A 13770-nucleotide genomic window follows, 5' to 3' on the forward strand; every position below is an offset into this window, starting at 1 on the left:
GAAGAATTGATGCTTTTGAACTATGGTGTTGGAGATTTGAGTCCCTTGCACTGCAAGGAGATCCAACCAGTCCATCCTACAGGAAATCAGTCCTGAATATTCATTAGAAGGACTGATGCTGAAGCTGAAACTCCAATATTTTGGCCACCTGATGCGAAGAACTGACTCATTGGAAAAGACTCTGATGCTGGGAAAGATTGAGGGCAGGAGGAGAAGGGGATGACAGAGGATGAAATGGTTGGATGGCATCACCGACTCAATAGACACTGAGTTTGAGTAGGCTCTGGGAGTTGGTGATGGACAGGGAGGCCTGGTGTACTGCAGTCCATGGGGTCGCAAATAATCGGACACGACTGAGCAACTGAACTGAACTGAACTTCATTATACTTAATACTTTATTATTAGAGTCCATGAAATAAACTTTTAACTTTCCTCAAAAGGCTACAAATTATGTCTGTTAGCTATCTAGAGGGATTGAGGAAACATATCACAAGCTGGTTGGGAGAAGAGAAAGTGGGAAAGAGGCATAAAAATTGTATCAGTATAAGATCAAAGCTCTATCCTCAAACAGCTTTCAAGCAGAAAAGTAAGAAAACATAGGAAACAGGATAAAACCACCTTCCTCAGTTACTTTGCTTAAATTCTCCCCCTCATAAATTCATCTTAAGAGGAAAACACACATACAGGGAAAGAAAACATGGTTAAATCCTATGGGGAAGTCAATATTTTATGCTAATTGTTCTCTGAAATGATCTTTTGAATGGAATTTCTAGAAAGGTATAACTTGTAAGAATAAGGTATCCAGAAATAAAAGTTTATAAGGTTGCTCGAAGAGTTAGTTAAGGATAGAGATGAACTTTATGGTTGTTCACTCAAAAAATGAGCCAGCTCCCAAGGTAATGCATTTATCAGCCAGCATAATGCAGAAATATAAAAATTTAACTGTAACCCAAACCTTCCTCACTATGAAGCATGTAGTCTTAATAATTCCTATGAAATCAGTTCACCATAATTTCAGTTTTAGTAACAGTTAAAGAGATCAGAGAAATATAAATATATTATCAAATCTAAAAAGCAGAAAAACAATAGATTGGAATCTCACCAAGTTCCTCCATATTACATCCTAAAAAGAAGACATAATAAAATCTTGAGTACTGATATTCTATCATAAAAGATAATTTGGGAATAGTTATGATTAGACAATATATGCTCAGTCCTAAATCTATAATTTCTCTGCCAAAAAGCATTTGGGAAACTTGGAATGCAGAGACAGCAGTCACTTCTTGTAGTTATTAGGTAGATGTCTAAACTTTAAAATCAGTAGACAGTGATGAGAGTGAAGCAATGCATTTTATTGCTTCTTCTTCCTCCATTTCTTTAAGCAAAACCTGGTTAAGACCTAAAAAAAAAAAAGTTTCCAAAGAAAAAAAGTCCAAGGGTAAGCTTGGGCAACAGCTCACATTACACTCAAAAGAAAATGTCCTGTGGTGAGTCTTCTTTCTATTTACCACATTCACTCTCAGGTTGCTGTATTTTACTTCATGCTTTTTTGACTGTCATCAATCAGAAAGACAATTCTATTCTTTGTTGGATAACTGGGCTATGCTTCCAAAAGTGACAAGCACACTGAAATAGAAGCTGCAGCAGAGAACCAGGTCACAGATGTGAATGAGAGAGTGAGAAATAGCTCTGAAGTGTAACATGCCAAGAAATACTAGATGTAGCTGATGCAGAACAAGCAAAAGGACACAGTAAGGATAACAAAGTTTCATACTCAAAGAATGAAAAGATCAAACGGAAGAAATAACAAACATTTTTAAAGAAACTAAGTATTTTTTACTTTTAAAAACAGTGTATGATTTATATGAGAAAAAAAAAAAAGTCTTCTGAGTCAAAATAGCTGACGACAATCTGTGGATAGGCACTGAAATTAACACAGTAAAGTTTCCTGCCAGGCGTTCTTTTACAACTAGATAAAAAAAATCTTTTATAACCAGAAAATCAATTTTTATATGGAAATGGATGTCAAGTGGAGCTTAAGTATATAAAGACACTTAAATCAACTAATATTCCCACTTACTCGCTTTCTAAATTTTTCTTTCTTCATTTAAAGGAAAAAAAATAGGAAGGAAACAAGGGAAAGAAGCTCAGCATTATGAAATCTATGACTACATGTGGGGTTAAGAAGCATTCCAACAGATTTCAAAAGAGAAGAAAAAACTTTTAAATGGCAGAAACAATTATTCTGTAATATGCCTGCACTCGATTTTTGGCTCTTTAACCTACACACAAAGTTAAAATTGAATCAGCTCCAGGAGTTCCTAAAGACTAAACAAAAAATGTTTACTATAGAAGTCCCAAAGATCCTACCCACCAATGTCAAAGCAAAAAACTTATCACCCTGATTCCTCCTTTTCCCTTACCTTCCATTTCTTCCCATCAAGTTGTCTCAGTTTTACTTCCAAAATATTCCCAAATCATTTGTTCATCTCTACTGTCACTGGGAAGTCCAATCCACCTTCATTTTTAAATTAAACTTCTATAACAGCCTCTGAGCTGATCTCCTGGTTTCTACTCTTGTCCTCCTCTTACTCAATCTCCCTAAGACAGCACATATGATCTTAACTTAGATATCATCATGCCATTTTCTATTAAAACCTTTACACATTTACCATTTCACCCAAAATGAAATTCAGACTCCCCTCTGTGATCTCCATGACCTAGATCGTGCAAGCTCACCTTGCATTGCTCTTCCTCTCCATTGCTCATCCTCTCCTCAAACATTCCAGATATACCTATGTTTTTGACCCTCACCTAAGCAACACTCTCTCATACTTCACAGCCTTTGCATTTTCTTTTGGGAAGATCTTCTTGGAATTTTGTTTTTAATTTGAAGAATACATTGATATTAAAAATTCAAATAACACCAAAACAGCAAATGGAAAGAAATGACTACTTGAAATTCCAAAGCCTAGAGAAAATTACCATTATTATTTTGAGGATAATCCTTTCCTGTATCTCTCTGTGGGTATACGTGCTATTCTACATTGTATATATAAATAATCTTGCATATATTCCAACTCTTTCCATACTGGTTCTCTCTCATACTTTAGTTCTCACTTCAAATATCAGGTCCTCAAAAGAGGCCTTTTAGACCATCCTGAAGCATCCTACTCCTCTCTATCACATCACCTGTTTATTTCCCTCATTGTACTTATCTTTCTCTAAATTAACTGTTTACTGTTTACTTTGTCTGTCCAACCCCAACAGAATGCAAGCTCCATGGCGACAAAGATCTTATCGTTGGGGGCTACCTCCAAACCTAATACACTGCAGGTACTCAATATTTACTGAATGAACAAATGATGGCTTTGACTAATATTTATATACTGCCAAATCCTAAATTTGTACCTTCTATTCAAATTTCTCTCCTGAACTTCATAGTCGTACTAAACCATCCTACTTGGCAGCTCTATCTGGATAGAACACAAGTATTTCAGTCTCAGTGGGTCAACTACCTGCTCCCCCTTATGTTGCTGCTTATTCAGATGAATGACACTACCATCAACCAAATATCCCAAGCTATGAACTTCAATTTTATCCTTGATGCAAGTCTTTCCCCTCACCCCATATCCAACCAATCACGAAGAACCTCTCCATATTACCTCAATTCTACCTCCTAAACCTCTTCAACCCATTGACTTCATTCAGACCATCTGTTCCTCTTCAATGCTGCTACCACCATTCAAGTGCAAATTACCATTATTTCTCTCCTGGACAGCTACAATAACCTTTTATCCTGCTGCTCCAGATCCATTCTTTCTCCCCTCTAATTTACTCTCCATGCTGTATCCTCAGTGGTATTTTCAAGATAACAATACAATCATGTCATACTTCTTCTTAAAAGTCTTCAGTGGCTGCCCACTATTCTTAGATTAAAAGCTAAAATCCTTATCATGGACTATAAGGCCCACAAGAAACATTCTTCGCCTAACTATCCAGATTGTTCTCCATAATCAAGCCTTCAGCTTTCTTTCAGTTCTTTAAACTTACATGCTCTGCATTCCCTTGGCGTCTTCACATATGCCGTTCCTTCTGCCTACTACACTGTCTACCATATCCACCCTCGCTACACATAGTCAACCTTCAGATCTCAAACAAACATCACTTCCTCAGGAAGGCTGCGGTAGGCAGAATTCTAAAGATTGCCCTCCTCTCTCTCCCCAAGACTTTCATGCTCTGGTTATACAACAGTTATCTAGGTACTGCTATAAAGGGGCTTTGCAGATATAATTATTACTCAATTGATTTTAAGATAGGAAGATTAACCTGGATTATCCTGGATCTAATATAGTCAGCTAAGCCCTTAGAGCAAAGTTTCTCCCAATCAAGGGCAAAATAGGAAATCAGAGAGAGACAGCAGAAGTCAGCCAACACCTCGTTTGGGCCTAGAAGCAGATTCTCCCCACCAGAGACTCCAGGCCAGCTGATAACTGATTTAAACCTGCAAGACCCTAAGCAAAAAGCCCAAACTACCTGGACTTCTGACTTACTTCTGTGATATAATAAATGGGTATTACTTTAAATCACTAAATTTGTGGCAGCAGTAGTAAAGAATTGGAGAAGGAAATGGCAACCCACTTCAGTATTCTTGCCTGGAGAATCCCCAGGACAAAGGAGCCTAGTGGGCTGCTGTCTATGGGGTCGCACAGAGTCGGACACGACTGAAGCGACTTAGCAGCAGCAGCAGCAGCAGTAGTAAAGAAAACAAAGGACTGACCCCCACCTCCAGTCCAGACTGTGTTAGGGACCCTGTCAAATGCTCCCAGACCATGTGACACTCTCATAATACTCATTATACTTAAGTTAATGTATGCAGTCTAAGATCTATGGACAAAGGTTTAGTGTTTTTGTGTACCATACACCACAATAACCCACCATCTACACAGTTGGTACCTATAAACATTTGCTGACTGAACAAATTTTTCACTCAACTTTCTGTTAAAATTTTCAAACATGACACACCTCCTGGAAAGTACTATATTACAAAATATTTCTATAATAAGGGTTAATTGCTTTATAGCAGTTACTAAGAAGAGGGGAACAGTGGGAGAATGGAATACATTCGGAATCACCAGGGCAATTGTTCTTTTGCTTTATAAGCATTCCCTCACTTACTATTACCCACAATCAGAAACTCCCACTCCATGCCCAATACTCCTAGGGAGCGTGATCATCTATTAGAGACTCACAAAAAGATTACCATATAGAATCATTATTACAAACGTCACTGGGCCACATTCCTCAAGCATACTGGACTGTAAATAAAGGTTTAGAACAACTGTTCTACTTTTTTAAAGAAATAGTTTCCAAACTGCAAAAAAAAAGGAAATTTATTCAACCTGCAACAGTACTATATTTCATAATAAAAAGAAACTGTCTACATTAAAACTATCTAGTCAGAAAGAAAAAATGTCAACAAAAAGAATATTTTACTTACATTAATGGAAAAGCAAAAAATGGGAGTGTCATGGCAAGCCTTGCTGTAAGTTCATCCGGAAGATACCATAAGTATACAACTAAACATGTAAACAGATAGAGGACTGAAGAGTACAGAATTAATCTTCCAACCCATAATTTTTGTAATCTCTGATTTTTTTCCCTAAATTCTTCCAATGCTTGAATTTCCTGTGAAGAGAAAAATTCATAAAGAAAGTAAACTGTTTAAAAAAAATTTAACATGATAGAGAAGTTACAGAGAAACAACCCTTAAAATTCAATGAAATATAATACCTTGATATTTGAAACAGAACATAATATGAAAAGACAACTAAAAATGAAGTTTAAAATATATTAAAATGCCTATAATGATTTGACAAATCTTTTTATGCAAGATATTTAAAAATAATGTTTGATAACCTATCAAACTAGCAAAGCTCAGAAGTATAAAATTGGCATCAATAAACAGTATTTGTTAAAACAAACAAGTAGTAATTCTCCTTGTATAAGGCCAAAAAAAAAAAGTGACTATAAAAAGGATTAATAAAAATTGAAACAGTGATCCATACTAGATTCCCTCAATCTATTCATCATTCTCAATATTCCCAAGGAATAAATTATTTTTTATGATAGAAACTGTAAAAAGCTGTGAAGTTTGCAAACTGATATAAATAGTTGCAGACTATTTTATAATCTACTTATCTATAATGGTGTAACATTGATTTATACCATGCTGTAGATCTAATTTCATTCTAACAGTCACTATTGCTTGACAAAGAGTTCTTAAGTCACTGACAAGACTTTGGACTTTAACATGAAAGTTCTCAGGCTTACTGTATATCACCTCTAAATTCCCAAACCAGATCTAGTCTCCAAAATAATATACACTAAAATAATATTTATGTAACACCCCAGAGCCAAAGAACATACCTTATCTATATTTTCCAGAACCTCTACAGTTGAAGGTTTCGTCTGTTATGTAAAAAGAAATAGGAGACAGCATTAAAGCTTGTCTTGGCTAACTTGGAAACACTTTGACTTTTTTAATCATAAAAGAACATTTTAATACAAAACTAAGTTTTTTCAATATTATCAAGCAATATGTATTCCTGTTTATTTACAAATGAGATTTAGATTTAAATAAAAATTATAAGTATAAACAAAATTACACAGACTAAAGAAATAAGAAATAAGATGGTATTTAACTTATTTTTAGGCCCAAAAGTATGTTCAACTCTGTAGTTCAATTTTTACCCTCCTTAACCCCAATAAAACATACTTAGAAATTATTGAGAGATAATTTTTTTAAACTTTCCTTCAAGGAAAATTTTCTTAGATATGATTATTCAAAAGAATTATATTAAATTACTAATTCTAAATAATTATACTAAATTATTATAACTATAAATTCTATTAAAAATTCAAAACTAAAGATGTTCTGATCTACTATTTCTGAAAGTTCACTTAGGATGCTGGGGGTCAAAAATCAATGAGCTACCTTCATTCTGAATTCCTAAAGTACTTTTCTGAAGATCAGATTTTTAAAGGGCATCTAAGAATACTTCATTACAACAGAGCTTGTTTTTCGGAGACATTTTTTATATTACCTAGAATAAAAATCAGCCAAAATGGTTCACATAACACTTGAAAAAATAATTACTAATTATATACTCAACCACCTAACAGGGTAATGATAATCAATTCATTATAGTGCCCACAGGAATTGTTAATATTAGATTAAACCATATGAAATTGCTGTTTACATAGTCAAAACTGTTGAAGACTGGTAATTTCATATGGTTCACCTAACAAGAAAGACAAACGAAGAATAGATAAATTCAATTATCAGATTTTAAAGGGCGGGGGTGGAAAGTATCAATAAAACGTCAATCCAAAGCGAAGCAGTTCCAGCAATAGTTCAAAAACTAAACTGTATATCAAGTACTGCTAGATTCATTATGGTAAAAAGGAGTAAAAAAAAATAAGCAAAGCAGTTTGTCCTAGACTACATTACCTTCTCTTATATTAAAGAAGAGCATTTAACAATATATTTTATAACCCTAAATTTAAAGACTTAGCCAATAAAATAAAACTCTAATTGTGTTTAACCTATTAATTCTTAAAAGTACATCTAGTATGACTTCAGTAAACATTTGTGATAAGCTTTAAGCAAAAAGATACAACCTACAAAAACATTAAGTACTGTATAGAATAATTTCAACTATCTTTCAAGCAAGATTGAAATTTAGGTGCTATGAAAACAAAAAACGATAAGCATTTGTACATGAAGGTATAAAGAAAGAAATAAAAATAATTCATGTCAAAGTGAAATAATCCTGTTAAACAGAGACATGAGACACCTATAAAGCAAGTATAACCACTAAAGTCCAAATAAAAAACAAATTCACAAGAAGGAAAAAAAAATTAAATAGAGTTAGGGATAATATTAAACTACTACTCAAGTCTGCACCACAAAGGAGACCTTTACAAATAACTTTATGGGACACTTTTACATTAGACTAGAAAACTAACTTACCCTCCATCGAGAAAATAATCCACCCATTTTTCATTTGTAGAAACTGGGCACAATAATAAATAACATCAGTTGTCCAAAGGAATTCACAACTAGAAATAAAGCAATTATTTTTAAAGTTTAAGTTAAATATACAGCATACTCACTATAAAATTTAAATGTTGCAATACTATAAAATAAATAGAAAACTATAAAATATTAATTTCCTTGGATTCCACTTATGTGAGATTTTAATTCAGACAGACTTGCAGATAATCCACCTTTTAAAAAAATCTTTCTTCCATGGCAGAACATATTTAAAAGTGAAAATAAAGCTGGAAGGACTTTTTAAGTAGCAAGGCATTTTAAAAGTATATATTTATACCACTTTGCAATTTTCTGTTCCTTAAAGTAGGTCCCCTGTGTTGTTCTTGCAAGAGAAGTTCTGCTATACTTTTATTCTACATTCTTAAATACAGCCATTTCTATCATTTGGCTGTCTCCCAACTAAACTAGTTATTTGGAGTTAGGGGTGCTCTACAATGTTCAAAATAACATCACTTTACAATAACAGAAAGCCAACTGGATTCTGAGTAAGAAACTAAGGGTTACAAGGCTACCTGTGACAATGAGCATATCATTTAATGCTTCTGAGCCATAATTTTCTTTTCTGTACATTAAAGTTAATAACATAACCACTTTTCACAGGATAATCTTCATTATTATCATTTTACAGATAAGAAAATTAAGTGGAAAGAAATCAAGTGATTTGTCCAATAACTCAGAAGAAACATTACCCAAAGGAACTCTATCTTCAGACTTCTGGTCTGTCCACAACCAGTCAACACCCAAATAAGCATTTCTCTCTGAAACTCTGTTTGAGTCCCTCAAGTTATTTAAAGTGTCATGTCAGGTAGTTATATCTCATCCCCATCTTTTGGTTGTTTTTCTATGACTCTCAAATGTATGTGATTCTCCAGGCATGAATATGGAGTAGGTTGCCATTTCCTTCTCCAGAGGATCTTCCCAACCCAGGGATCAAACTGGCATCTCCTGCATTGCAGGCGGTCTCCTGAATTGCTGGTAGATTCTTTACCACTAAGCCACAAGGGAAGCTATACTAAATATTACCATACATTTAAAAAATTTATCAACAATATTATAACCTAAATCAATTTACCGGTCAATAATTATATAATTTTTAATTCTTTTAAATTGAAATAGTGAAAGTATATTTTCAAACTTACATATTTTCACAAGGTTACAGTTATATACTACCAATATAAAACTGCTTCATTTCCACCAAAAAAATGTTAGGCCATAATTCTTACATTTTTTTAATCCCATAAATGTAATCAAAAAATAATGCCAGTACCAAGTAAGTACATATGCTCTGAAATACTATTTTTAGGTTGGAATTAGCATAAGCTTTGCCTACCTTGAACTTTCTTGGTTATATATAGAAGTAACAAAAAATTTAATTATAAAACATACAAAGTGATTTTTATGGACAGAAATATCTATCATCTATCCTAAAAATTTCTGCAGTTTATAAATGTAATCAATGCTATAAAGTCACATTTAAGTTGCAATCTAAATATTATTATTAATCCTTCAATAGTAACTCAGTATTCAAATTTCTAAAATGTGGCTGTAGGAAACCCAGGAACTTCAATGAATAAAAGTAAAAATTTCTGAGTTAAGACATTAAATAGATCTTAAAACCATAAAGTGCTAAAAATCACCAAGACACGTGACTGGGGAGGGAAGATTCAGATGAACCACTTAACTTGTATACTTTCAAAGTATACATTATCCCACGTATGCATGGTGTATAGGACAGTGATTTGTACACAACTGACCTATACATTCTGGTTTGAAACAATGATGTGCCTCTAAGTTTATAGCTACCATAAACTAGATTTTTAACATTTGAAAGTAATGAAAACAATAATATTTAAATGCTTAGTACTCAATCTTCTAGCAAGCCCTAAAACAAATGTTTTTCATAAATTTTGTCATTTAGATACTATTATCAATCTATTTTACAAATGAGGAAACTGAGGCTACAGAAGTGAAATAATTTGCTAAGTTCCCAAAGACATTAAGTACTAATAGAAGAGCCAGACACAGTATTTTAGTTTTGATTTTTTAAAAAGCAACAAGTTAGGGGTAGGGGATTAAGAAATACAAATACTATGTATAAAACAAATAAGTTACAAGGATATACTGTACAGCAAGGGAATATCATCAATATTTTATAACTATAAATTGAGAATAATCTTTAAAAATTATAAATCACTAAGTTACATACCTGCAATTTATATGATATTGTAAATCAGCTATAATTCAATAAAAAAGGCCAAAAAAAGAAACAAGTTATTTCCAATAACTCAAAATCAGAATAAAATCTTTCTGTAGATTAGACTGAATTATTTGTACGTTAAAGCACCTCAGACATTCTCAAACATCTGGTAAACGTGGTTACTGCAGTGGAAAGTTATAAACACAAGATCCAGGGTTGGTACAGTGTATCATGTAGCCCAATTCCTTTATTTGATTAAATTTGAATGCTTAAGTCTACATGGAAGAGAAGCGAAATGATGTGCCAAAATCATGTACCTCCAGTTAGGGGCTAGAAGGTACTAGAAGTCTAGAAGTACTAGAAGTCTTCAAGTACTGCCTCTACTTGTTTACTAAATATCACTTTTAAAATACATGTCATATGAAATATACGCATAATACTACAATTAACACCAATTTTCACATCAATTATTTGCCTGGAGAACTGTTTTGGTATTAATGAAGCATTAACATTACTATGAAACCTTGGGCAAATAAAGTACTTAACCTCTCAGTTACTCATTATCTTCATCTGCAAAAGAGTGATAGAAAAGAACCCTCTCAAATGTTAAAAAGCATTCTAAAGTATTTACATTATGCATTCTAAAGTATTTACAACACATCCTAATTTCTCAACACAAATTGTTTTTACTGCTGTGGCTCTTGCCTTTCTCCAGTCCATCTCTGCTTCCTTTCAACACATGGAAAATACATGAGAATCAAAATAATAGCATTTTTTTTCTGAAGCATAAATCGATTTGCTTGCCCTTGAGTGGACAGATGGTTCAATCTCAACTGGCCTATTCCAAGAACTCCTCTATGAACATGTACAAAGAGGCTCCTTCCACTTTGATGTAATGGGACCTGACATGACCATAAGAGCTGGGTGCATCTAATGTGTTTTTCAATAAATAACAATGCCCACCATAGTATTCAAATGCTTTCTACTAACTGCTATTCACACTCAGATTTAGGTGTCAGAATGTAAAATCTTGAGACATGTTATTCTCAAATTTTCAGCTTACTTCAAGTCATATTGAAATAATGGAATAAAAAAGGTCTGGATTCAAAATATGACTCAACCACACACTAGCTATGTGATCCTGGATAAACTAAACTCTCTAACCCTCAGTTCAGCATTTGTTTAGCCATGAAAATACACTTCATATAATTGTTGCATGAGTTAAATGAAATCATACATTATTTGGCACAATGTTCAACACTATAGAACTTATTACTACTATTACCAGGAAACACATGTAGTACAGCAATACTTCTCATATGGAACACATTTTTTTCTACCTTCCTATAAAGAAACTGTTTCATAATTTTAAAATTGGAAAACAAAATTAGTTTGCATTTTAAACTGAAATTGTATTGCTCTCGTTTCCTCCAGTATAAAAAATAAAGCAAAATACTCTGACAACTCTTCCATTAAAATAACCCTGTAGGGTCTTTAACAGCAAAGGAAGTTTAGTTTTATCAAGTTCCAAACTTAAGTAGAAACTATTCAGTCACCATCAATAGAAACTTCTATAATACACTGGACTATTCAACTTGAGATTAAAAGGGTTTGTTCTATAACTCTAACTTCCAAATATCCTAACGAAAAAGACAATTCTGAAATATCCCAAACCACCACATTTATCGCTCAAAAATAAAATTACTGAAAAGAAGTACACTTCTAAAAGCACTTTTTTTATTTAATGATTATGTTCTGGTCTTCACGGTAAGTCAATAGTCATTCTAAACTAAATACTACTCAAAAAATGACTATTTGATTGGAAAGATTTCTATAACAAATCATACCTGTTGTAAGCCATTTCTTCCTTATAGTCTTTCAAGTTAATAATATATGAACACTAAGGTTTTTAACAGTACTGGGCTTATCCCAGTAGATGACAGAAAAACTGAAATTCTAATTGTATATGCATCACTCTTTTAAAAATGTGTTCAAAAGCAACTTGATTCTCCTAAAACTAAACTACTGGGGCTGTTGAGGACAAGAAATTAGCATTCCCTGCCAGTTTGAACAGATTCCTGAAACCAAGCTTACTCACAACCACACAAACTGCTGTTGAATTCTGTGCGGTGACAATTTTGTCAACAGTGACACCCAGGCCACAGAGAAAGGAGAAAACAGTTGACAATGGGCACCACAAACCAGAAGCCTACTGGGAAAAACGGAACATGGAAAATTCAGTGAGTCACAGATTTTACTTAGTACAGCGAGGGCACCATCAGCAAAACTGAGTGCACCAATCCCAACTTTCTCTTAATCCCCCTACACAATATTCAAGAATTAAAATTATTGATGCGGTTTAGATTTGCTCTTCTGCCAGGCCTATGAAACCCACGCAATCTCGCCCTTCCCTTCACCCCACCATCGCTCAAATAAGGACAACGGCAGAAGAGAGGCTTCTCTAAGCAGGACACAATCCACGCCCACACGCCTGGGCCGAGCAGTATGACACTGACAGTTTTCGGTCCCTCCCGATCTCTCCAACTCGCGGCGCCTCCGCACAACTCAGCAAAAGATGACAAGGGTAGAACCCATGCAAAGCGATGGCTTACTGTAGGACCTTCTGACCCTTCGCTCGGACAGGGAGGTGGGCCAAAGGGACGGTGCTCAGCTCAACCCAGTCACCGCACCACCACCCCCGCCTCGAGTCTCTGAAAATAAGGCTGGGGAACCAACTCCCCTCCGGGGACAAAAAGGGGTCTCCAGCACTCCAGAGCCATCCCAGCCACTGCACCGGGAAACCAAGGGGATCAGGCGATGAGACGGGGTCAGAGCGCAGCCGGGCAGGGCTCGACTAGCCGCCGCCGCCGAACTGGTAGGCCACTCGGCATGAGGCGGAGGCGCCTGGGAGAGGCAAGCGAGGTAATCGGGAGCGTATTTCCCAGAGAAAAGCTCAGCGCGCCTCCCTTCTGCCGAACCTTCCCAATGACCCTCATTTTGAGCCCTCTACCTTCAAGTAGAAACGGGCAAAGCCCGGCGCTAGAGTCCACCTCTGCCAGTTTCGACCACCAGCGCGCAGTCCGCCTCCAGAGCGGACAGCAGCAGCCAGTGACAGAGCTATGGGCCCGGCCAACTCCTTCCCATCAAACCCCGCGCTCCCGCCGCCGGCCAATCAGCGCCGCTGCCGAAGCGCGCCACTCCCTCGTCACGTGACCGTGACTAGGGCGGGCAGTTGGGGGAAGAGGCAGGCAGTTGGCGGGAGGAGGTCTGTGCATCCCTGTGGCTTCCGCAGCCAAATGGGGTGCTCGTCGTCGCGTCTTGCAGGTGGAGTGTCATTTGTTTTGACTCTTACCAATAGTTACTTCTTACTCCTCCTCTGCCTCCTGCTTTTCTTTTGGAACCTCTTCTGCAGAGTCTCACTGGCTAAAGAAAATCCCGAAATTGGTCCTCATGG

General features: G+C 35.6%; 1 protein-coding gene across 3 annotated transcripts in view; it reads right to left on the reverse strand.

Annotated features, from left to right (window-relative positions):
* LNPK (lunapark, ER junction formation factor) overlaps positions 1-13457 on the reverse strand; it is a 97960-nt gene extending 84503 nt beyond the window's left edge. For 2 of the 3 annotated variants that reach the window (XM_088830233.1, XM_088830236.1), the window contains exons 1-5: positions 13327-13457; positions 10326-10353; positions 8036-8124; positions 6430-6471; positions 5501-5688 (exon numbers count right to left, since the gene is read on the reverse strand). In XM_088830233.1, coding sequence (XP_088686359.1) covers positions 5501-5688; positions 6430-6471; positions 8036-8062 — 257 coding nt within the window. In that variant the 5' untranslated portion in view covers positions 8063-8124; positions 10326-10353; positions 13327-13457. The remainder of the gene's footprint in view (positions 1-5500; positions 5689-6429; positions 6472-8035; positions 8125-10325; positions 10354-13326) is intronic. The other variant, XM_055397005.2, reaches the window with a different exon arrangement.
* Positions 13458-13770: the final 313 nt, after the last annotated feature.

This window comes from Moschus berezovskii, chromosome 2, assembly GCF_049115385.1.
Source record: "Moschus berezovskii isolate FMDL1 chromosome 2, NW_MosBer_1.0, whole genome shotgun sequence".
Lineage (NCBI taxonomy): Eukaryota > Metazoa > Chordata > Mammalia > Artiodactyla > Moschidae > Moschus > Moschus berezovskii.